The sequence below is a fragment of the Sphaeramia orbicularis genome, chromosome 12 (assembly GCF_902148855.1).
Source record: "Sphaeramia orbicularis chromosome 12, fSphaOr1.1, whole genome shotgun sequence".
Taxonomy (NCBI): domain Eukaryota; kingdom Metazoa; phylum Chordata; class Actinopteri; order Kurtiformes; family Apogonidae; genus Sphaeramia; species Sphaeramia orbicularis.
Window position 1 is genome coordinate 40592054 of NC_043968.1, and position 25084 is coordinate 40617137.

Below are 25084 nucleotides of genomic sequence, written 5' to 3' on the forward strand. Positions count from 1 at the left end.
TACTTCCCCTTTAAAAATCCTCATTAGCCAACTGTATCCATTCCCTTAATCCACAGACTCAGTATTAGTCTGCAGCAGGGAGCCTTCCCTCTGGTTTCCAGCTGACTTGACTTTCTTTTTATTTGGCTGATTCACACTGTCTTGCCTTTTCTTTATGCTCCTATAGTTACTTATTTATTTATTTATTCCACTTTGTGTAAAATGATTGTCCATTTGCTGTGACCTCTCTGAGCTTAAAAGAAAAATGTTTTCTTTTTCCGGAGGGAAACAAGCCGAGCACTTTAGTGAAGAAGGTGAAAGGAGCAGAGCAGAGGGTTTCATCTGAACACCTCCAGGTGCACACATCACTCGCTAAGATTTAATGGGTCTAATGGGTCCTTCACTGTTTGTGTGTGTTCATGTCTGAGTCTTAACCTCTCGTGCCATCATGTTACATCACTATAAGCCTCTCAGACTCTTCCGGTCCTTCATTTCGTGTCAGAGGATCAGACCAGGCTGATGTCATTAGCAGTCAACTTTAAATCAGTGTCAATCAGAACTATCTCAACCACATAGTAAATAATTCAGTAAATTCAATATTAAATTAATAAAAAGAACAAAATCAACTAAATGTGTTGCTGCTATTTTCATACTGCCTTCTTCAGAGAGGAATATGACCCAACATTAAAGCATGAACTTCACTCTCCAGTTTTTAGATTAAGAAGAAAACTCATTTATGTAACCGCATGGACAGAAATGGCACACGCTGTATTTCAAATTGAACATTCCAGCTTTCAGATATTCCCTGGATCAGCTGTCATTATCCTCTTTCCTCCACAGGCACAGATAATTTCTCTGTTTATCTTTTTCTCTCCTTTCCAAGAAACAATTTGATGGTGATAAGCAACATGTCCCAGTTCCACTTGACATCATTCTGAAGAGGTGTAAAATTGAATACCACACAACGAGTGCTCGTATAATAAAATCAGTCAGTCAGATGCAATCTCAAATCATGTTATCATGCATAAAACATATAAAAGGCTTTGTTGCCTACACACACACACACACACACACACACACACACACACACACACACACGCTGTCACTCATATGCACACTGTGTTATTCTGTATCAGACTGAAACGGTGACTGAGCACGTAGGGAAAATAGGCCCATGCAGTGGCAGCTGTCCCCTGTTAGAGTTCAGCTTCCTGTTATTCTGAGAAGAAGCATTTGGATCAATGAACCTCCATCTACCAAATGGACCTTTTATTGTTGGCCCTGAATGCCCACTCCCCTCTCTAGAGGACCACTTAGTAGGCAGAGTGTGCCATGAGGAAAGCCACTTAGCACAGGGAGCTGCTGGTCAGACAACCAGGAAATGGACCGTGTGTTAGAAACGCTTCGACAGCACTTTGAGTCGTCCAACTTGGATTCTATGGCTTTCTATGGATTTGAAGCAACAGAAAATGGGCAGCTGTTTATGCCACGGCAGCCTTCATGCGTGCATGTTCAAGTGAGTGAATGTGTGTGTGTCTGTGAGATCCAGATGGCCATCAGAGCTCTGGAGGCCGTCCAGGTTATTGAGCACCGATGTGCTGCCTCACATCAGCGCTGTTTGCCTGCTGCGCCACACTGAGCATCATGAAACACCGCTGTTTTCATTACCACCGTCACTTTCCGAAGACGCTTGCCTTTTTTGTGTTAAAACTAATGGATTTATTGATGACAAAGTAAATCCCTTCTAACTGATTCTATGAATCTGACACATTAATAACCACCTTGTAAGCCATTAAGTTGAGGAAAATCAGTTTTCTTCATGTATATCCTCCTCCAAACTGCTGCCACAGATGGGCAACAAATTACAGGAAAAAACAGGAAATTATCTTGGCAAGGTGGTCAAGGCCAGCATCAACTTCCAAGTTATTAAAAGCCTTCTAGAAAAATATCTTCCACATGATTACTATCAAACCTTGTGTTTGCGTCTGTTTATAGATGTATAGAGACCCATTTCTTACATTTGTCTCATCATTTCACTGTATGAACAGCTTAATTACTCATAAAAAATAATAAAGTCTGCAGTTTTATATGCCAGTAAAAGAGTAGTGAAGACTGAATATTAAAGCTAAGAAGTCACATAAATCATTATTGTGCCTCCAACTCTATGTGGATTCAATTATTAACTCTGCTATTGACAATATGTTGTTGTTACGGTGTGGGAAAAAATACAGCACTGATCTTTATGAAATGTAGTCACAGAAGGTGAAGGATGAACACATTAAAGTTTAGAGCAGATCCATTAGAAGGTGCAAAAACCTCAAATATTATTATATGGAGTTTGGTTGAATTGAGTGTTCCTCTAATTGTAATGACACCACATTTATTTGGGAGAATTATAAAATGTGATACTACAACACTGGATGCTGCCTTATTATTAGAAATATTTTTACAACAATCACATATAGTTGTATTTCAACAAAACAAAAGTCTCCATGCAAAAAGTATGTAAGTTTTTAAGCCAGTTTTTCTGTTCTTTTTTTTTTTTTTTTTTTTTTTTAACTTTTTGTGTAATCTGCATGTGCCTGTGACATCCAGCTTGAGTTGTATGTTTCATTTCAGGCATTAATATGAACTGATTTATCCATACATAAACCAAAAAAAGCTGACCTTATTATTGGCTTACAACACAAAACCATAGAAACAAACAACAAATATACATATATTTTTTGATCGTTTCATGTTCATGAAATACATATTAGGCCTGTATAAAGTATGGCTCACTATGAAGTGGTACCCCAGTGTCTGCATGCTGTTTTCTCTGATCATTTGCACGTCCGACCTTTCAGCTGTTGTACTATCAGTGGGCGACTGTGGATGTTGGATACACGACTTTCTGCCTCTAATGGGAGTAAGCTTTACACACTAACAGAGATGACTAACACAAAAGAGGAGGAAGTAGTTGTCTGTGCTCCGGCAGTATGCCAGCTCTGTCTGATGTACAGTACGCCGGCCGGATACTGCACAAACTTATGCAAATTAAAATACATGTGCAAACTAAAACATACCATCAAACTGTGCTGTGGGCGGTTTCACATCTGCAATGAAACAAAGAAACTGCCCTTTAGTTGAAGTGATCATCATTATGCTCAGTTATTTTCCTAAAACTCTCTCATCTCTTGGAGGATGGCGCTCATAAAACATTCAGGACATCTCGTCACTGGAGTATGTGTCGCCTCTGATAGCACATCACAGCAGCCTATAGCACCTGAAATGGCATCTGACAGCATTAAGCCACGGAGGATTTTTTACAATCACACTGGGATTTGAAGCTGCTTAGAGAGAGAAAATGCTGCAATATTGCTGATTTAAGTCACCTATCTTTTAATGGTTGATTTCACAGTGGCCTCGAAGTGGCAGATTTTGAGTGAATTAAACAGTGGAGGTGAAGGGACATGAAGCTAAAAGAGTGAAAGTGAATGAGAGGACCACCGACAGAAGTGTTGTGATGATAAATAGGAGCTGAGGAGCTGAGAAGCTGCCAAACTGCGCGGCTGTAATTATTAGTGTTGACTCACCCCCATGTTTTTTACACAACCCAGTCACAGATCGGGAAACCACATTTATAAAAACCTCGAGAGATGACTGCATCAGCTGTGACATGTGAAATCTGATGTAGTTCTTCACCTGACTCTGTTGTACACTGAAAAAATCTGCTCCCTGACATTGTGGGAAAATACTGAAAGCCAAAATGTGACTCAGAGGAATAAGAAGCAGCTTTGATCTGTGACAGAAAAAGTGCAAAGACACAAACTGCAAGGCTGTGCTGCTCATTAGACTGGCTCATCACAGTGGTATGTGTGCTTTCTCCCCAAGATAATCCACCTCACAGCTGCTAGGGCTTGAGACACTGGGGATCCTTTAGCAGCAGAAGGATTTTACTATGAAATGAGAACATAGTGTATAGATTAGTCTGAGCATCTGGCCAATAGAGATGCTCTGCTCTGTGTCTAATTAATAGACAGGGTTGTATGCATTCTGATGCCATTCTGTGGATGCTGCTTGCTGAGGAACTGTTGGTCTAAGGACATACCATTGCACTGACTGAGGTTGGACATTCAGCAAAAATGTGCTTCTGCATGAAAAACAAGAAAAATGCAGTTCAGATGTATCTTTATTGGTTTTGACATTTAATTCTCTTTTGCAAACAGCCGGCATTTTGCAGCAGGCATCAAGGAGATGCAAAGTATGACCCTGTGAGATAATGAGATTTATCTTAAAAAAGAGAGATTGCACTCGGACACTTTGGACTGTCATTTACTGACATGTTGGTTTGACACCACAGGAAAAAGCCCCCAACGTTTAAAGCAACATTTTTTTTAATCTATTATACTGTCTCTATGTGCATCCTCGGAATATAGTCGTTACATATGCTACTATGTTTTGTTCACAACGTGCGCACTGTTTAACCACTTAATGTAAGGGTCGTGTAAATAATACGGGCTTTAATCTCTTCCCCTGTTGTTCTATTCAGGGCCACTAAAGTCACTAACGTCATTACAGTCTCTACAGTTATTTCCTCTTCATGTCAAGTGGAAATAAGAGGGAAGTTTACTTCTACTAGTAAAGGCAACTCCAGCATTAACGCTTGATACATATACTCAAATATGACCATTTTTTTGTCAAAATAAAAGCATGCATAGATACTAATTAATTTATCAGACCAGAAATCAGAAATTAAAGCTGAACAGTTAATTATGAATAATAAATCTATGCAACTAAAACTGTCAAAGAACATTTCAGTTTGATGGTATACTTGTCTGATTTGAGCGTAGTATCCTGTGTGTTGACAAGCCTTGGTACTAATGCACTGCAATAACAGTTTACCAAAAATAGGATGATATAAAAAGTTATTTGCTGACATTTATGGTTATTTCCCCTTGAGTACTGTTGTATCTGGCTGAGAAATGAAGCTGAGTGTAATCAGTTCTTTGAAAATAGCATGTTGGATGGAAATCAAAACCTAGAAACATAGAGGCAAATTGATAAAATACAGGCAGAACATGTCAGATCATTCCGCTCTCATCTGTGTGAGCAGCTTTGAATTTGGTTTTTAATTTACTATATATGTTTTCTTTTAATTTAATGTGAGCGGAGGATGTTTGAGGCACATTTTCTGTTTTATTGTCCTTTATAACATGATATTGGAACTATAATGTTTGAGAAAATTCAATGTAAAAAGGCTGATTTGTTTTGGATGCCTGATGGGGATATGTTGAGTTGGTTATTTGAAAATGAAATATGTTTGGCAAGACTTTTGGGGAAGGCATGGAAACTCAGACAAAGAATTCTCTATCTTGAACAAAAATGACCTTGTTTGATGTAATTGTTATTGGGATGAGTAAATGTTTTATATGTTGGTCATCTTCCTGTTTGGAAGTCAATAGTGTCTTATAAGCCTATATGGGCTGGACACGTAAGTGTATGACAAATAAAATATTCATTCTTTCATTCTTGACTCATTGTAAAAAAAATCCCAAGGAAACTGTATCTTTTAATAGGTCATAGTATAGTTCTATATGTCCAAGACAAGCTTCTACACTACAAATTTTTTTTTTTTTTCATATTTTTACTCCTGCTAAAGTGGCATTGAGTGTATTTTTGGAGTGTACAGCTAAAGTTTTATTTCCCTGGCTGTGTTAAATCCACCTACATTTCAGACAGTTTCATAATATTAGGCTATACCAAGATATTTAAGCACAATTATGCACTGAAACTGGGATAGAAGCCCCTGATGTGGGGTTCTCTCTCAAAGTTAGTATTCTGGAGTCCTAAAAATACTGGGGACACTAAGGAGTTTAAGGTTGACCTGTCCCAAATTTGACTGTGAAAGGAGTGTGAATTTTACTACTGGACTATTTCCAGTTGGACTCATTGAGAGTAGGATTCAGAGGTGACACAGTTAAACTTCACATGCACTCCCTGGTCCACGTGAACCTCCACCTGTAGTCCCAGTCGGTGTCCTACCTGCCGCCAGCTGCATCCAGCCGCAGATCTTGTACACGGTCCCGGTGCTGCAGAAGAAGAAGAGCGCAAAGCAGCCGATGCATGTGAGGACCAGCACCATGGACATACCGATGAAGAAGGAGGCGGCCTTGAACGCACCAGAGGGGATGGAGCTGAACTCGGTGAAGCTACCCTGACAGGTCAAGTCCCGGGACAGCCCGTTCCCGATGCAGTAGTGGAACAGCCCGAAGTAACCCGCCTGAGGGGTGTCCACGCCGTCTCCGATCCAGTACGGCTGGATGAAGCACACCACATTGACGATGGCGAAGAGGATGGTGAAGATGGCCCACAGGACACCGATGGCTCGGGAGTTACGCACGTAGTTGGTCTGGTAGATCTTGGCAGCCTCGGAGGCGGGCAGCATGGTGGTGGTGGTACTGGGAGCCCCGGGGACCATCCTCTGGTCTGGATGGAGGGGACTGCTCGGATTTACTATCAGAATACGTCTTCACCAAACTAACATCTGCAGCATCGGAGCAAGGAAGGCATTCGCGCAACTTCTTCTCCTTGTCGCTGTTTGCAAAAAAAAAAAAAAAAAAAAAAAAAAAACAGCCTTTACGCATTCATTCAGTCACAGTTGTAGCCACAGCATCACAGCACTCACATCCAAGACCAGGTCGGATTGTGTGTTGTCCTCTGGGTTTCATTCATTACTCTAAAACGGAGCCAACCTCGGAAAATGTGCGCTCGACAAAACAAATCCGGAGCTTCAGTAATCCATCCTCTGCATCCAGCAGCCCGTCATTTATCCGACAGTCCTTCGGTTACTGAACATGTCCGGACCTGGAGGCTGCTATTCCCACAGACAGTGCGGTCTGTGGGTAAGAGGCTGAGCTCCGGGAATCACTGGGAGATGCTGAAGTCTGTGGTCCGTCTGTGCTCGACGATGACAGACCAACAGCAGCTGAGATCCTACTGAATTAGAGTTGGAGGAGACAGGGCCAACCCACATCCTTTAATCCCGGACTGACGTGTTTATTCCAGTAGCAAGCGCGAAATCTCAAACAGCTAGGCTACTATGGTTACCCTACATGATAAACAAAGGATTGGCTAATACTACTACCAAAAACAACAACAACAACAACAATAATAATAATAATAACAACAATAGGCCTAATTTAGTAGAATGCATTTACTTATTTTTGTATATTACAGTATTTATGACCTATTATTTGTTTCTTTGCGTACAAAGTCGTAGTTTCAAAATTTAGTCTCATAATTTACTTGTTTTGTGCTTTCTACTGCAATGTGCATTTGTCTTCTGTATAGTTTTTAATTAGCCCATTGTTTTATTGAATTAGGCTGTATCTTTCTCTTTTGTTTTCATGCACTGTTGTTATATTCTTTCTTTCTTTCTTTCTTTCTTTCTTTCTTTCTTTCTTTTTACTGTTATCTGTTATTCAATCCTATTTGCTTTGTAGGACACCTTGTTACTATGTTACAATGATTTATAAATAAAGTTTATTTACTGCTTACATATGTATTTCAACGTTATTTTAACCCAAAAATACCCAAACTTCCATCGGCGACCCAAACCATCTACTGATGTAAAAGGTTTAATCCCTGTTGATCCTCTTATCCTATCAATACATGTAAATAATTGGTGTAAAATGCAGTTTGTCATATTTTCAAGGTCATCAGATATGACCCATTTGGACGTTCAGAGGCTCCGTTGTGATCGTGGAAACTCCCTCGTCCTCTACATTGATTCACCAGTAAAACCTAAGGAGTTGGATCAATGATAGGGGATGGAGACATTTGTTTTTACGTTCAATTAATTACATATTTTATTGGAAAAGGGACTTTTTCTTAAGTTTTCTCTATTTCTGATACAATAACCCTCAAATGTAATGTTTCAGAATGATGAATAAAGTACAAGATTAGTAAATTAAATATAGGAAAGTACCAGATTTTCACTGAAAAAGTTCAAAATACAGAGGACAATATTACAATAAATGGTGACATATCACTTAAGAAAGGTTAAATAGAGAGAAAAATTAACTGACACAAAAGTACCACTAGGTCTTTACGGGTTAATTTTTCAAAAACATTTTATTCATATTTTGTATATTGTACAATTCATGTGGTTAATTTATATTTTAAAAGCTGTTTTAATGTCACTTTTATGCTTTGACAAACAAACACGTGCCTGAATTGAAATACCTCCTGTTTATCTTTGTAAGAACGCTTGTATTAATAGAAAACTTCATTACCCACAATTCCACATGTCCCTTGTGATTGGCTGCTTCCACACACAATCATATGACGTAGTAAGAAGGCGCGCGAAACTCTACCGTGCTCCTCTGTTTCTGATTTCTGTTTCTCGCAGGTTTTTCACATAGAAAAACTATTATATTTGAGTTTTGGGTGATGTAGAATTGGCGTCTTTCTTACTGCTGGTGTTGTTGTTGTATAGTATTCCTCGTCCGGTTCGTGTTTTGATGAGGTTTAGAGGCTTGTCTTGCCAATGTGCTTTAACTGCTCGGAAAACTGGCTTGTTTTGCCACTAACGTCCTTCAGTTAAATTAATAAACACCGCAGAGGTTTAGTTCACCTCCTCTGTTTTTACACGGTACAGGCTGATAGTACCATAGGCAGGATGATAGCTCGACTTCAGCAAACAGGGTACGAGGAGGACAGGCTGCAGAGGGTGGCAAAGCTGCTGCCCTGTAGAGAGCTCCAGGCTGGGACCCTGCTGTCTATCATGGGACAGGTATGGAGACCCGGATATTTACACTAATCCTGATGTTTTACCCAGTTACAGAGTGAGTGGACTTAAAATGTGGAAATACATGATAATACGTTTCATATCCATATCAGCAGTCAGTGGTGTCTGTCATTATTATTTCTTTCTAGTTGAAGGCTATTTTTATTGGATGAAAGAAGAAAAGTCACGTGGTTACTTGTGGTTTTAATTTATTAGCAAAAGATATTAAAACCACATAGAAGTCATAAGAAGATATAAAGACTATATGCTAGTAGGGATGCACTGATTGCAAAATTTCGTGGTCAATACTACACACAGCAAACCATGATCTGGCAGTGGAACAGGGTAACTTAAGATTTAAAAAAAAAAATCCAAAAATAGCTCTGATGATAAAATGTTTGTTCTATATCAACATGTACAGGATAAATATTAAATAAAACAACTGAACACTTGGCCAGTTTGTAATTGTTTTTGCTGAGGAGTGTACAAAATTAATCCTAAGTACAAAAAAGATATGACATTATAATATGTGTCACAATAAACTGTATCACAATAATTGTCCGACCTTTGCTACAGAGAAAAAAAAGCATAAGTAGTCTCTAACTTCATAAGTGTCCACAATATGTAAATAAGCAGCAGCAAACTTGATAGTTCTGTTTGATAGTGTACTCTTCTGTTTTGACTAAGAGAAATGTTATTTTTATAGTTAATTATATATGTATTTTTATTCAATTTGACTATCAAGCAGCTGAATTTTGTTCTTACAGCCTCAGCAGTACAGCTACCCTTCAGTCTTTATCTACGGTCACCGAGCCTCTGGGAAAAGTCATGTGATGCACATTTTACTCAAGGAACTAGAGGTGAGAAAGAGACTGTCAGGTTTGGCTCCTTTCACATGTAGTGTTGGGTGTTGGTTGGAAAGCCACTGTTTGTTATCAGTGTGAGTCCTTTTTTCTTTTCTTTTGACCCACAGAAATAAAAGTTTGCTATGTAGCAACCTCTGATTCATGGTCTACTTATGCTGTTTGAAAAGTTCATTCTCTCATTTCATAGCTTGTATTTGTGTTTATTTATTATTTTCTATGTCATAGCGTAGAGATAGATGACGCTTAATGCTGATAAGATGTTTTACCAAATATTTATCAGGTAACTTGGTTCTGATGATGACAGATATCTAATGTCAGGCTTCTCAACTGGAATTACTGACACTGAATGGATTACATTTATGTGGCACTTTTCTATAAATGCATGCTCAAATGGATCCATTATTCATTCACTCACACACTAGTGCGAATGTAGCCACACGCCAACAGCCCCTCCTCCATACGCATTCATACACCAGTGTGGAGGCAAGGTGTGTGAAGTGTCTTGCCCAATGACATTCGAGGGATTTGAACTGCCAACCCTTTGGTTATTGGACGACTTGCTCTACCTCCTGAGCCATGGCTATTACTATTACTGAGGGAAAGTAATAGCTCAGAAACTATAAATTTCACCTACTCACCTAGATTTATACTTTGGTTTGATATTTAGTTCCAGGTTAGTTAATTGATTAGTCTGACATTCAATCATCCAGAGTGAATCATTTATTTATTTAGGTGTCCATTGATGGCAGTTTTTTTGGGGAGGTTGATATTTGGAGATTCATCAGTTGTCTGCTCCCTTTTGTCTCCAAACTATCATTATTTTATCTGACTTTAAAATGCACAGTTCAACCTCCAAAACAGAATAATACTGAATATGTTACAGCTATGAAATAATAAAGGAACACATTTTATAGTTTACTTTCTTCAAAGTAACTACAGTTTACTATGATAGTTCCTTTGTACATTCTTTGCTGTGTTTTACATCATTGTTTCCCATTGTTTACATCTTACCAGGGAGTAGACTTTGTGCATGTCATGATTGAACTGCTAAAAAAAGAAACTACTGCTGACTGTATGGACCATGAGACACAATGACAGAATAAGAGACCAGTGCAACTCTGTCTGAACTTGTCATTGGTGTTTCACATTGTGTTCATTTAAAACACAAAGAGGGTTTATCTATTTGTGTGCTTTCTAGTTTGATGGAGGAGATGTGATTACAAGTGATGCAGTTGGTAGCTTATTTTGATTTCATTTAATTTAACCTGCCCGATCCTGGAGCAATATGTTATTTCATGTGGTTTGGGTTTATGACCATGTTATGACCCAAAACACACCTGCAGGTTTTATAAAGGCTGTTGGCAAAGTAAAGAGTTTAGATGTGCTGAATTGGAGAATATGGTCTGCACATTCACTTGATTTAAATTAAGATGATTTTTAGGAAGAGGTTGGCCATGACCCTGAGGCAAAATCTGCCAGTCACAGTTCATCAGACGGGATGTGGAAACTGCTTCAAGATACACGACGTGCAAGTGATCACACCATTACACTGGTTGAAAGAAGCATAGATTGTGCAAAGCTGTTTATCAGTGCCAGCCCATAACCCTGCAACTCCAACCATAAGCAGTAATGTTTCAGTTTGTACACCTCTGTTGCGTGTTGATCTCCTCTATTGTCTCTGCTTTAGCTGATGCTATACAGTTGACACCTAATTGCAACTTAACTTAAGATTGTAGTTGTTTATTTCCATTTTTACATCAGTCTGATTGTTTTTACAAGCGCAAATGATAAAACAATGTGCTGATGAGTGTTGGGTTTATAGAAATGAATTTAGTTATTGTTCATTGCTCTCTGCAGCTGCCTCACGCCACAGTCAGCTGTGTTGAATGTGTTTCCGTTGCGTTGCTGTTTGAACAAGTGCTGCTGTCCTTCTTTGGCTGCGATGCTGCATCCCTGCTCCCCCGCAGTCCCTCTCTATCCGACTTCGTGCGTATCTACAGGCAGCAGTGCTTGGAGATGCCCGCCAAGCAAACACGATATGTTGTGAGTGTCACACACTTTACACCCAACCTGAAATTCCTCCTCATTTGGCACACTGACATACTATAATCTGTGGGTGCCAAATTATACATTGTCTGGGACTGTCACTTCAGTGTTGTATGATAAGATGAGTAGTAATGATAGCATATGTAAATAGATGCTGAACAAAGCTCCATGTGCCCAGAGAAAATGCGTCTAGTAAAGGAATGGGTTTAGTATTATCAATTCATGACTTCTTTACATTTCAAAGCATTAATGTCCCTTAATTGAATACCCATGTTCAGTACATTTCATTCATGCATGTTCCATAATTAATTAAAACACACATATTTTGTAGGTAATGGAAAAAGCTGAGCTGCTGAGAGACATGGATGCTAATCTTCTCCCTGCCATCTTACGTCTTCAGGAGTTGGTGAGAGCCTGCAGTGTGCCCTTACTGTTATCCATCAAGTAAACTGCTACTTTGTTGGTGCTTTCGCTGTGTGGATGATGACAATAGCCTGAAAGAGCCTTTTTTTGTAGTATCTAACCTTGATCCAACTGTGTGGAGCCCTGTCATAAAAAGTGTAGAAAGACTTTTGTATTCATTTGTTTTAGACCTGAAGGCTAATTGTTTCCTGGTGGATTGTATGTCCTTTCAATGTCACAATGCTTCAGCACTGCCATGTGGGATTTTGAAGTGATAATTAGAATGCATATTTACATGTATGCAAAGTGACAGGATGATGAAAGCCTGTTATAACTCTAACATGTAAATTTGTTGTGCTGGGTTTTGTGCAGACAGGTTTAGTCATGTAAGGGAATGCATACTTTCAAAGGTTAGTGTTAATTTTACCTGAAAACCACAAACATGCAGTGTGTTACTCTTCTCTTTCACTCTAAGAGCTTATTATCTATTATTATTATTGGGCCTGCTAATCAAAATATTGTGATAGTTTATCAAAAATAATGACATTTTAAGAAGCCAAAGTATTGTTGTTTTTAATTTCCCTGTGCTTTATTTTTTTGTACAAGCAATCAAAAAGACATTTGGCTTAGTCCTAGAACCAAGAATGACCACATATGAATATTTTTAGTACTGTTTTTTTTACCCTGCCCCCCGAAGGGGTGGCAAGGGGCGTTGTTTTTGGTTCGGTTTGTTTGTTTGTTTGTTAACACTCTAGCAGCAAAACTATTGGTTGAATTCATACCAAACTGGGGTTATAGATTGCTAGTTACCCACAATAGATGTGGCCACATTTTGGGAAAGTAGGTCAAGGTTATTTATTTATTTATTTATTTAATTTTTTACATATTTTAAAATCTTTTTTTTTCTCCCATTTACTTATAATGGTTTGAATATCACGTCTATAAAAACATCAATTTTGTTTCAATTTACTTTAAACTTGGCACATATATAGAGGCAATTGATATGGCGACATCAGCACATGCATAGACATGATGACCTCAGCTGGATCGATTCCAAAATAAGCTACAATACGTGCAAGGGGCAGGGTTTGTTGTGCCTGGCACCACTGGTTAATAAATGTAAATAGCTGCCTTTCAGCTAATCCAGTGACAAATTGCTGCAAATTTAATGTGATAAATGATGCCAGTCTCCTAAGAATCAAACTTATCTACGTATATTTTGCTCAGATATACATTGCACAGTACATCAGCTCCTGCTTAAATGAAACCTGAGTCGTCTTATTATTTAAGTTGGATATGCTGTGCTGACTGAGAATATTACACAAGTTTAAGTGCTAAAAAAGCATAAGCGATAAATACCCCATTCTCAAATTCAAACTTAAATACCATCCTTGAGCTAAAATTTGACAACATAAGCTCCATGAGATAAAATCTTTATAAAAAAAAGAAGCAATAAACTGGTTAAAAAAACAGCTTCTATTGAGAGTAGTAATATTTTGTGTTTGTTGCCTTTCATGGCTTAATTTATTCTTTCAGGTAGAGGACAACGTTACTGTGATCTTTCTCAGTGAAATAGTCTGGGACAAGTTCAGGCCCAACACTGGCTGTTTCGAGCCTCTTCTGCTCCACTTCCCCGACTACAGTAAAGGTACTGGGCGAGACACACATCAATACATCACAACTGTCACAAGTAGCTCCCATCACACTGTGAGATGATGACGCACTCGAACAGATGCTGTGTGAAATGTGAGATTTGTACCTGTGACTTTGTTCTAACACTTCAGGCAGCAACTGTGGAGGAATGTTGGATTATATTATACCACAGACTAAATTCAGCACACTTTAACACAACTCGTTATTTTTATCTGTAGGTGAGCTACAGCAGATTTTGTCTCAGGACAAGCATCCTTCATACTCAGCTGAGTTTTACTCCTCCTACATCAACATCCTACTGGGAGTCTTTTACTCGGTCTGTCGGGACCTCAGAGAGCTACGCCACTTGGTCAGCTACACATAAATGGGCACATATATACACCAACCAGTGTTTATTACTTTCCTTTCAGGCTTGTATTATTAATTTCTTCTTTTTTCTTGCCAACTAGGCTGCTCTTAACTTTTCAAAGTTCTGTGAGCCCCTGGCAGAAGGAAAAGGTAATTCATGAATACGTGTGTTCATTCATCTGACAGCTGGTCAATATTTAAGAAATAATGTCTCTATTTTTGTTTTAAGATGGATTTTCCTTTCAGGTTGAAATAAAGCTCAGGTATTTGTATGGTGCAGTTTGTTCATAGCTGAATTCATTTATTTGTTTTGTCTGTCAGAAAAAAACTAACTGAATACACAACATGAGGCTGTTAGCAACATCATTAATTTGAAGACTTGTTTGTCTCGTATTGACAAATATAAATCCAGTATTCACTCTTCTTGTTTTTTAGGGGTTTTTGTAGCTATTTTGGTCTCCAACAAACATATTTGCTGTTTTTTTGTATCAAGACACCTCTAATTTTTTCTTTCTAATTTACTCACCTCAATTCCCTATTTTTTCACTTCCTCGACTCCTTAAAGCTGCATGTGACTTTCGTCCCCAATTTTTCATCAAATCTGTTAAACCAAAACAAACAAAGGACTGCTTGTGATGGAGTCAACTTCAAAGTTGTTCACCATGAGGGAAGTGATTCAGGTGCGTAATTATGGAAAGACTAATGGGTTTGTGAAACTTAGGCTATGACTTGGGATTTACAGATTTGATAAAAAATTGGTCATGAAACTCATACGCAGCTTTAAACTCCTCGATCCAACTGGGGACCCAGAAATCAAACTTGGTGCGCCATCTTGACGGATGTCTCAATTCCTAAAATGAACATTGAGACCAAAGAAGCTATGATAGTCACAGCTTTGCAGAAGTCTTTTCAGTAATCAGACTGTGTGACATGTAATAGAGAAATGGCATACATCTGGATTATTTTCTCAGACAAATGGATGCCTCATTTTGTTGAAAGCCAGTGTCCTCTGCTCCTCTGTCATCGGGTCCTTGCCTCAGCTCCCACACTCATGTCTTTGGTGGGATGGACAAGGAGTCAAGGAGAGGACCCAAGGAGCTGCAGCTTAGGAATTCCTAACAGCACCATACGGTGGTTTATTATTCAGAGCAAACAGCTGCCTCTGTAAACATGGTTGTTGTGGGCCAATGTTTAAGGCTGTAAAACCAAAACAAATGGCCAGAACAATCAGCAAAATACAGTAGAGCTGAGCGGAAGTGAAGAGGCGGTAGATAACGTTCTATGGGGCTATAAATTCAAGGGTCATTTTCACCAAGTATTGCTTGGTGTTGAAATAGAAAGTGTGATTAGTGCTTAAAACATGCCTCTTTATGGTCATTTGTCCCTTTTTTTTTCCAGTGAAAGAGAGTGACACACACAAGCTGTGGAGAAACATTGAGCCTCATTTGAAAAAAGCCATGCAGACAGTTTACCTTCGAGAGGTGTCCAGGTTGGTGTTTTTTGTCCTTTACACCTGAATTTCAGTGAAACCATCAGTTACTCGTTCTTATGTTGCTTAGATTTGTTATTATGGCCTGTTTTCAGCCTGCAGTGGGAGCAGATGCAGCAAGTGGAGGAGAAGGAAACTGGACCACTGAGAGGTACTGTTGGACTGTCATAGCAGAGCAGATGTTACACTGTAAAACTACTGAAGATGTGCAGTGACATTCTTAAGGCATACTGAAATGGCTCGTCATCATCAACGTCGTAAATATCATTTACAGCAAAATAATATATTGCTAGAGTTCATTATCATCTAATCTTTTGTGTACTTAACGTCACACTTTAATGATGTACCGTATGGAACAATCAAATGAAAGCATATTTCTTGATATGTTGTCAGATTTGTGATATAGATTGACTTTTTCTTCAGCTTAATCTTAATGATTCATCTACCAACTTTGATTAGAGTAGTTTTTTTCAGTTCTAATACCTGCACTGCAACTCACGGACTTTATTAACATTAAATTCTTAATTTTAGTCAAGACTGTTTTTAGCTGTTGTTTTAACTGAGTCTTATTCCTGTTTTAATTTCCTTTACTTTTATCTTTTCTGCACTCTCCTTTTTTTAAAAAAATGTTTTATTCTCTATGATTTTAATGTAATTTTATGCCTTTGTAAAGCACTTTGAATTGCCTTGTGTATGAATGGTGCTATATAGATGAATTTGCCTTGCCTTGCCAACCTTTTCTGTCTATAACGTGAAAATTGATTCATCTCAGCCCAAGAGATTTTCTGTAATGTTTTTAATGTACACTCTACATATTTGGCCATCCATCAAGAACTCCATAATATTTAGTTTTAATTGAAGATATTACAAAAAAACAAAAATATTTTTTTATGTTGTACTCTGGCCAAACAATTGCTGATTAATTTTTTGTTCTTCCCAGTTAATCAGTGCATTGTGGATGCAACATGCTTTTATTTCCCTGTTTTCCATACCCAGGTTTATCTGCTCACACTCATGTTGAACTACCCTATTACTCCAAGTTTCTGTTGATTGCTGCCTACTTGGCATCTTACAACCCAGCTCGCACAGACAAACGCTTCTTCCTCAAGGTAGAATTACGTTTCCATCAGATTTTCCACAATAATGTTTCTTGTTCAATGGCACCAATTGAGTTCATTGTCCCTTTGTTTCCACCCAACAGCATCATGGAAAAATCAAAAAGACAAACTTCTTGAAGAAAAATGAAAAGGTGACGTCTTTACCTGATCATTTGATCTGAATTTGTTTCTATTTCTGCTTTGTGAAGTAACTTGTTATAATTTGTTAATTTCTTTAGACAAGTAATCACCTTCTGGGTCCAAAGCCTTTTCCTCTGGACCGCCTACTTGCCATTTTCTACAGTGTAGTTGACAGCAGAGTCGCCCCCACCGCCAGCATTTTCTCCCAGGTCAGAGCCCTGTGAGATGCTTTTAGTCACCACACAGCTTTTGGTTGCATAAGTTATATATTCAACATTTTAATAATTTGATGTACAATGGACAGATAGTTAAAGTAAGTGTAATCCAATAATATGGTGCCACTTGATTGTTTAAGTTATCACTTATTCTGTTAATTATTTCAACAGGTATTTGGTGAATTGTTTTGTCTTTAAAATGCTCAAAAAGAACAACCTACTTATGATTTTGTGTGTCTAGTGGCAGACTTGATAAAATAGTTTTTTAGATGTGAATCATCAGTAAAAACCTGCAGAGCTGTTGGTTTGGGCTCAACAAGCCATATTGAAACATTTCAGTTTAATGAACATAAATGTTAGTTGCATTTGCGGATTAATTTAGTTCCTTTGCCATCTGGGTAAATCCTCTTTGTTGTCTTTGTCAGCACTTCATGCCATTGAGCTCAATTTCATTACTATTACTACTTTTGTCCCTCGTTCCACTGATTATTTTCATTGTTAATTAATCTGTTGATTGATTTCTTGGGTAACTGTATGGGCTATGAAATATTAAGGTGAAGGGTGAATAATGCTGATCTTTGTTTCATCATTTTCAAACATTTTGTTTAGTCCAAATTAGTGGTGGGACTCAATTAAAAAAAACTAATCTAAGTAATCAGTGACCTTGTAATTAATTAATCGTATTTTAATCGGAATCAATATCTGACACCAGAAGCAACATTTTCCAATTCAAACATTAGATAACTAAATCAATGAGTAGACACATAAATTTAAACAACCAAATCCTGTTCATTACTTTATTTAATCTACTAAACATGTTTGTTTTGTAAGTAAATAGTACATTCAAGTACATTCCAGAAGAGTAGTAAAGTGATAAATAAATATCTGTGGCCAAAAATAAACAGAGCAACTGTTAAAGTGCCATACCATCTAAAATGATAAAGAAAAAGACAAAAATGGTCACCTACCTGACCTCAGTCCCTCTTTCCCTTTTACATGCTTTTCAGTGTCATAAAGCTGCTGGATTGTGTGCCTTTCTGCATAGCGGTTCATGAGTGGGGTCAGATGATGCTATCTGTAGCACCTCTTCTAACCCCTGATCTTCTCCAGTGGTCTACAGTCCACTGGAATCCATATCACCAGTTTGTTCATTTATCAGACGTGGACTCACTCATCTTGGCTCCAAACCCCTTATCTGGTGGAGTGTCGGTTGGTGACTCTGCTTGGTGGTAATGGGAGCATTAGTTACTATTACTTGAATAGTTGCGATGGTGGCATAGTTTGAACACATCAGTGCTCTTATCTAGGCTTCCCTTCCATCCATTCATTTTTTAAATGTAAATGTCCCGTCCACTGGGCGAAGCAACGCGGTCTCATCCTTGTCATCCATCATAGCATTCTTCTGTTATTTATTGGCCTTAAATTGCCTCTTCCACTTGTTCAGTGCATCAGTATGATCAGTATGCTAGAAACCCGTGCACTGAGAAACATTCCATGTTGTCGGGAATGTAAAAATAAAATGCAATTAAATGTGGTTTTTTTTTTGTAATTGCGTTATTTTTCCCGTAATTAATTAATCAAAATTAACGCATTAAAGTCCCAGCCCTAGTTCAAATATAAAACACAGATACACAGTTTACCGTCACAGAGAAGTAAGGAAAGCATTTAAGAAGTCAAAATCATATCGTTTGGAAAATTATAATAAAACTAATTAATTGATTATCAAAGTACTTGGTAATTAATCTAATAGTTGACAATTAATCAATCAACTGAATGACCACTGCAGCTCTTGTTCTCAGTTTCTCGGACACTGTAACTCCTGAAGCCCGCTCTAGTAACCCTCATGAGCCTAATAAAGTGAGTCCACAGAGAATTAGATACATGTTAATTCCTCACTTTTGCCCCAGTTGCATTTTAAATATGTACATGAGGATTTTCAAGGAGAATATTCTCATTTCTAGGTGCAAATGGTGCACTGTTTTATGTTAAATCAGGTCAAATGACCACCACGTCTCAGATGACTTTTCCGCCCATATGTTCATGAGTCTGATCTGTGTCCAAATGCTGATCTATTTATGGCCATGAGCATGAAATGTTTTTAGGAAATTAAGCTCAACCCATATCTGTGCATTTGGCTCTCATCATTTAGTATATCGAAGTGTTGGATGCTGTGTTCAGAGAAGTGGAACAGAATCATTTTGGCTCTCCTCTGTTCCCATTTAGATCTCCTCTCTGGTGACGTTACAGCTGTTGACTCAGGTCAGTCATGATGATCAGCTCGATGCCCCCAAATACAAATGTGCTGTGTCAATGGACTTCATCTGTGCCATATCCAGGTAGAGTATATGTGTGTATGTTTATCACATAAGACTAACTGTGAATGAGTCTTTCATTAAAGAGATTAACCTTTTACAGTTCTTTACTGAGTGCCTGCTTTAATTTGTCTTCCAGGACTGTGAACTTTGATATTGTCAAGTATCTGTATGACTTCCTGTGACCGTGCTGTGCATAATGGAGAGATGAAACATACTGACAGTAAGACATAAGGGGATATGCACATGAATACACTAACAGATAAACATCATGCAAAATGAGAAGCCCAGACTGTTGAGTTTGTGGTGTAAAATTAATTCAGTTATGCCAATGCCCCCTTGTGGTTGTCAGATGAACTTATATATTTTCTGTCAAACTCTTGTGCCTCAGGATGTGTATAAAAAGATATTTGCATTTGTATTGTATAAAATAAAAGCCATATGGGCAAGTTTTGTTTGTGTCCCTCCTTAAGCTATATATAAAGGAATTACTTCAGGAGTGTTACTTCAGTCGATATTTGTTCTTTATCATAATAGACAGCTAATATACAGCTGAGCTGCAGGATTAGCATAGAACTCATATTGCTCATATCAAATAAGGATTATTGTGGTGCAGCTGTAAAATCTACCTGACAAAAACCGACTGTGGCACAGTGCAGGTGAATCATCGTCCTTGCTCAAAGGGACAACTGCTGCTTCCGTAATGTGTTACCATTTTTAAAACTGCTGTGTGACGGTACTTGAGTCACAGAATGTCACATTGTAGTGAAGAATATTCACCAGCTTATATGAGGAGTTGTCTTTAAAGGCAAAGGCTGCTCTCTTAATGTGGCTTCCGTTTTCTAATCTTCCATCACCTTTTGAACATTTCAACTCCCATCTGATCTTCAAGATTCTGTGTTTACCAGATGATTATAGCTCTGAGACTGTATTTGATTGGAAATGAGAGTGAGCTTTTGGATGATGATGGTGATGTGGTGATTTGTGGATGAATTTCATTCCCGTCTTAACTTCCTGTGACTCTGACAATTAGTGATGCATCTGATTTTTTTTTTTTTTTTTTTGCAGTTGTTATGGCAACATGTATAAGGCAACACCTGCAGCACATTTATACAATGACATGAACTTTATTAATTCCTTCAGAATTTCAATATTCTGATGAGGTACACTGAAGTGAAACATTTCATAGGGGATTTTAACTGTTCATGTTTACTGTACAAATAAGCAAAAAGCTTAATGAACACATTCAGAAATCTTACAAAAGGCACCAATCGAGCACAGCAAGCGATTAAGCAACATGAGAAGGTGATCTATATCTGTATCAATACTGAACAAACAGCAAACCATTCAGCCAGAGCCAACACCCACACACATGCTGTTTAAATAAGTGACTAATCTGTTTGACATACAAAATGCTATAAAACCAAGAGCCACTTTGATTCCCCTGGTAAGAAAAGGTGCACAAAATAAAAAATATAAACATTGTTTTCTGCATCTCTTTACAAATGTTATCTGGGGTGTTTGTTCCATCACTGAGCAAATATTTTTAAAGTGAAATCCACCTGTTTCTGTGTTACAGACACTGACTTCATCAAATTAGCACAGATGTTAAACAAACTGGAGGCTCATAGCTCCTCCTGTGAACCCGCTAGGCAGGAATGGGTAAACAGACTGAGTAATTTTATTTCAGAGGGAGTCAAAAAAAAAAGAGGAAGATTTGGAAAGCATAGCAGAGTGCATGTAATTGCCACTCTATTCCTATCTCCCTCCTTTATCCCGCAGGGTATCTGAGGATAAGTGGACCGTCTGAGAGATCATCCCTCATGCCAAGGTGGCCTTGGGAGAGCTCAGCATCATTAAACCAGGACAATGAACAGTTTGTGAAGGCTGACTGAGTCATCCCAACACATTTAAAGTGCATATGTGTCAAACTTAAAGGTCATAAAAAAGAAATGTCCATGTTTGTAGTGCGGTGGCATCATTAAATTTAACATGACCATAGAAAAATGCTGTAAATGACCATTTACCAGAGGGGCTGTAGCTCTGGTTAAGATCTTAATTAAAAGATGAGGTAGTAGGACCATCCAGATCCTAAATGCTATGCCTCCTGTTGTGGATCATGGCCACAATGTGGGCGAGGTCCAAGCTTTTCATCATCACATCCATAAACTCTTCATCACTGCGTGCACCGGCAACAAACTCCTCCAAGGAGAGCTCACCTGTTTTTTTACAGACATAAAGATACAATGTAAATGATGTATTATTAGTTTTACACCTTTTTAAAGAGGTTAATTGTTTGGTCAAAACGTTATCATTAGTTCTTTAAAAGAAGGGTTTAGCGTGTTAGATTATTTGAAAACCACATTTATCTTCTTTGTATCATCTTACGTTTTTGATACGGGTGGAGCTGCTAAATATACAAACACTCTCCACCCACCATCAATTTCCTCCTAAATTTTTGTCTCCCCATAGTGCCAGAGCACACTCACCATCTCCATTTATATCAATCCTGTCAAACACACGGTTGGTGAATTCCTCAGCACTTGTTTCCTGACTCTCATTCCCATTGATTGCTCGAATGGCCTGGAGGAACAGAATAACATTAGCTGAAGTCGAGGTTGTTTAAAAAAACAGCAGTGTGGCTGGTTCAGAGTTTCCTTCACCTTGATGATGTTGAGAAGCTCATGTCGGTCAATGCAGCCATTGCCATCCACATCATAAAGTTTAAAGTACCAGCGCAGCTTGTGCTCCATCTTCCCTCTCATCACCAGACTCAGGGCTGCCACATACTCCATGAAGTCTATGGTTCCGTCCTGCAGGAAGACATGACTTTTAGACCCATATCACGTAAGGCTTACCTCTCTAAACAACAATGCATGTCCTTAAATATGACCAACTGTGTAAAGGTATAAAGGTTATTGATAGAGCATAAGATGATAATGGTGATCTACAATGGAAAAGCAGGTGTAAATTTATTGACAACACAGTAAACTTAAAGATAAGTGGGACAGAAAGGCCTATGAAGAAACAATATTTAACCTAGATTTAATAAAATATTAAACATTTATAACCATTCAAAGGGATTATCAGTCAACCGATGCCCCATCCTTGAGTTGACACTGTAAAGCTATCAGAGGGGAAGTGAAGCGTCCCGGGGCGGAGTATTATCTCCTGGGATTGTCTGTGTCTGAACATGGACAGCAATCTTAGCATCAAAGCTTTGTCTCCCAGATAATCTCACCGTTTAAATCATGCATACAGATTACCACAGCCCTTTGTGAGCTGACAGCGATACTAAATATAGCCATGCAGCTTCTCAAAAAGACATCCCGTTATGACCCCGTCTCAGGAACAAAAACACTCTTAATTCAAATGTGATTTGAGGACTTGTGCTGATTGGCTGCTTTTATGTTTCAGTCAGTATGTGTCCAAGGATAATAAATAAATAGATAGATAGATAGATAGATAGATAGATAGATAGATAGATAGATAGATAGATAGATAGATAGATAGATAGATAGATAGATAGATAGATAGATAGATAGATAGATAGATAGATAGATAGATAGATAGATAGATAGATACTCTTAATGTGTATAATTTACCATATTCCCTTTTCCATATTTATAGTATAATCACTATTCATATTTTTCCTTTTTATTCTCCTCCATTTCTGTCATTTCTATTTATAACACTACCTCAAGCTACTTTAAATCTGCTCTATAAAAGAAGACTAACTCGGTGCAACCCAGCTGATATTTGTTCAAAATTTTAACTTTATAATTAGTTGAAATTTGTTATATGATTAATTGGTTAAAGAAAAAGAATTCAGCAACAATTTAGTGCATTAAATGATAAGACACTGTTGTTTTCAGGCATAAATGTTAAACATCAGCTTGATTGACTTCTACTTTACCCCACTTTTAGGAATCAAATAGAAAAATGAGAAGAGTTTTGATAATTAAAAATATATAAAATATAATTAACATTTAGAAGTTGTGGTCCTAACCTTTAACTGACAAATTGCCTTTACTTTGACACGTTGTATCAGAAAACTGATATCAGCGACAATATTACTATATACAGGATGGGGAAGCAAAATTTACAATGAACATTCAGTTGTTTTTTCTCAGCAGGCACCATGTCAATTGTTTTGAAAACAAACATATATTGATGTCATAATCATACCTAACACTATTATCCATACCTTTTCAGAAACTTTTGCCCATATGAGTAATCAGGAAAGCAAACGTCAAAGAGTGTGTGATTTGCTGAATGCACTCGTCACACCAAAGGAGATTTCAAAAATAGTTGGAGTGTCCATAAAGACTGTTTATAATGGAAAGAAGAGAATGACTATGAGCAAAACTATTACGAGAAAGTCTGGAAGATACTATTAAAGAAGAATGGGAGAAGTTGTCACCCGAATATTTGAGGAACACTTGTGCAAGTTTCAGGAAGCGTGTGAAGGCAGTTATTGAGAAAGAAGGAGGACAGATAGAATAAAAACATTTTCTATTATGTAAATTTTCTTGTGGCAAATAAATTCTCATGACTTTCAATCAACTAATTGGTCATACACTGTCTTTCAATCCCTGCCTCAAAATATTGTAAATTTTGCTTCCCCACCCTGTACATGACAAAAATTATTTATGAGAAACTCTGCTTTATGTTTGAAAAATGATATTAACAATTTGGTTCTGGATCTTGGCTACAATGAACAACTGACTTAGTAACAATTAACAAGAAAAGCACTCAGAGAGCGCAGACCTGACAGATCTAACCCCCCCCCCAACCCACCCAAACCCCAATCAACACCAAAATTTAATCATTTCTTCCTTGTGCCAGTATCAACATTTCCTGAAAGTTTCATGAAAATCCATCCATAACTTTTTGAGATCTTGCTAACAAACAAACATGCACGCATGCAAACACACAAAGGAAAGTGATCACAATACCTCCTGGCGGAGGTAATGATAACACTTTAATGACAAAAGTATAATTTCTTCAAGAACAACCAGGAAGTGTCACATAAATTACAGCACTAAATTTGGTGTCCTCACCTTTAAAGAAGTGACAAAAGAATCATTAAACTGTTCTTCTGTTATAAAGCTTTTACTCTTCAGTCGAAGTTGAGTTAAATGCTGAGTTCCCTTTCAAATATGCATTATATGTCTTATATCTTATGTTTAAATGTTTTGTTTATTTATTTTCTTCTGTTCTGACATTTATATTCAAAATAAATACATCAATCAAAATCAAACCAAAACCTCAGTGTCCTACCTTGTTCATGTCAAAGGTGCGAAACATCTGCTCTATGTAAGCGTTGGCCTCTGGGTCCAGTCCTCGAAGCCCAAAAAACTGTTTGAACTCGTGCAGAGTGAGCTGCCCTGAGGGGCACTCAGTCATGAACTTCTTGTACCAGAGGTGCATTTCCACTGCCTGCAGGTCATCCACAGTGCTTCCTGATGTGTTGCCCATTTTTCTGACTTCTGAGTGTGGAAGGTAGAGCAGGAGCCTTAGAAATAGCTGCTGGTGCAGAAACCTCTCAGTCCTATTGGTCTACTGTGAAACAGAGGGAATCCCTCTTCACAGTCACACAACACTGGGACTAAAGGCTGAGCCGCTGATAGGGGCCTTTTGTAGATGACTGTTTGGAGGCGAGGCAGCCCACGCCCCTAGTTATCCTCCTTGGGTCTAATCACAGGTTGTAATCCAGGCAGACATGCAGACGATGAGCTTAAGCACCCCATTAAGAGGGCAGGT

The 25084-nt window shown here is 38.1% G+C and overlaps 3 protein-coding genes across 4 annotated transcripts in view; 1 reads left to right on the forward strand and 2 right to left on the reverse strand.

The window, feature by feature from the left end:
* Positions 1-6989, reverse strand: part of lhfpl3 (LHFPL tetraspan subfamily member 3) — a 50646-nt gene extending 43657 nt beyond the window's left edge. The window contains exon 1 of the mRNA XM_030149131.1: positions 6004-6989. Within this exon, the coding sequence (XP_030004991.1) occupies positions 6004-6439 (436 nt within the window). The 5' untranslated portion in view covers positions 6440-6989. The remainder of the gene's footprint in view (positions 1-6003) is intronic.
* On the forward strand, positions 86-20769 carry orc5 (origin recognition complex, subunit 5). Of its 2 annotated transcripts, XM_030149130.1 has the most exons (15): positions 86-335; positions 8629-8755; positions 9517-9609; positions 11473-11658; positions 11993-12067; positions 13600-13711; positions 13935-14065; positions 14166-14214; positions 15463-15553; positions 15649-15704; positions 16550-16662; positions 16755-16802; positions 16890-17000; positions 19230-19342; positions 19458-20769. In XM_030149130.1, exons 2-15 carry the CDS (start codon positions 8642-8644, stop codon positions 19501-19503), a joined length of 1338 nt encoding a protein of 445 aa, XP_030004990.1. In that variant the 5' UTR covers positions 86-335; positions 8629-8641; the 3' UTR covers positions 19504-20769. The 2 variants fall into 2 exon arrangements, with proteins under 2 accessions (XP_030004990.1, XP_030004989.1); XM_030149129.1 differs by lacking the exon at positions 86-335 and having other exon boundaries at positions 8322-8755.
* guca1aa (guanylate cyclase activator 1Aa) lies at positions 20426-24799 on the reverse strand. Its single transcript, XM_030149132.1, has 4 exons — positions 24602-24799; positions 21982-22131; positions 21808-21901; positions 20426-21537 (listed from the first exon to the last, which is right to left on the reverse strand). Exons 1-4 carry the CDS (start codon positions 24797-24799, stop codon positions 21410-21412), a joined length of 570 nt encoding a protein of 189 aa, XP_030004992.1. The 3' UTR covers positions 20426-21409.
* Between the last annotated feature and the right edge of the window lie 285 nt (positions 24800-25084).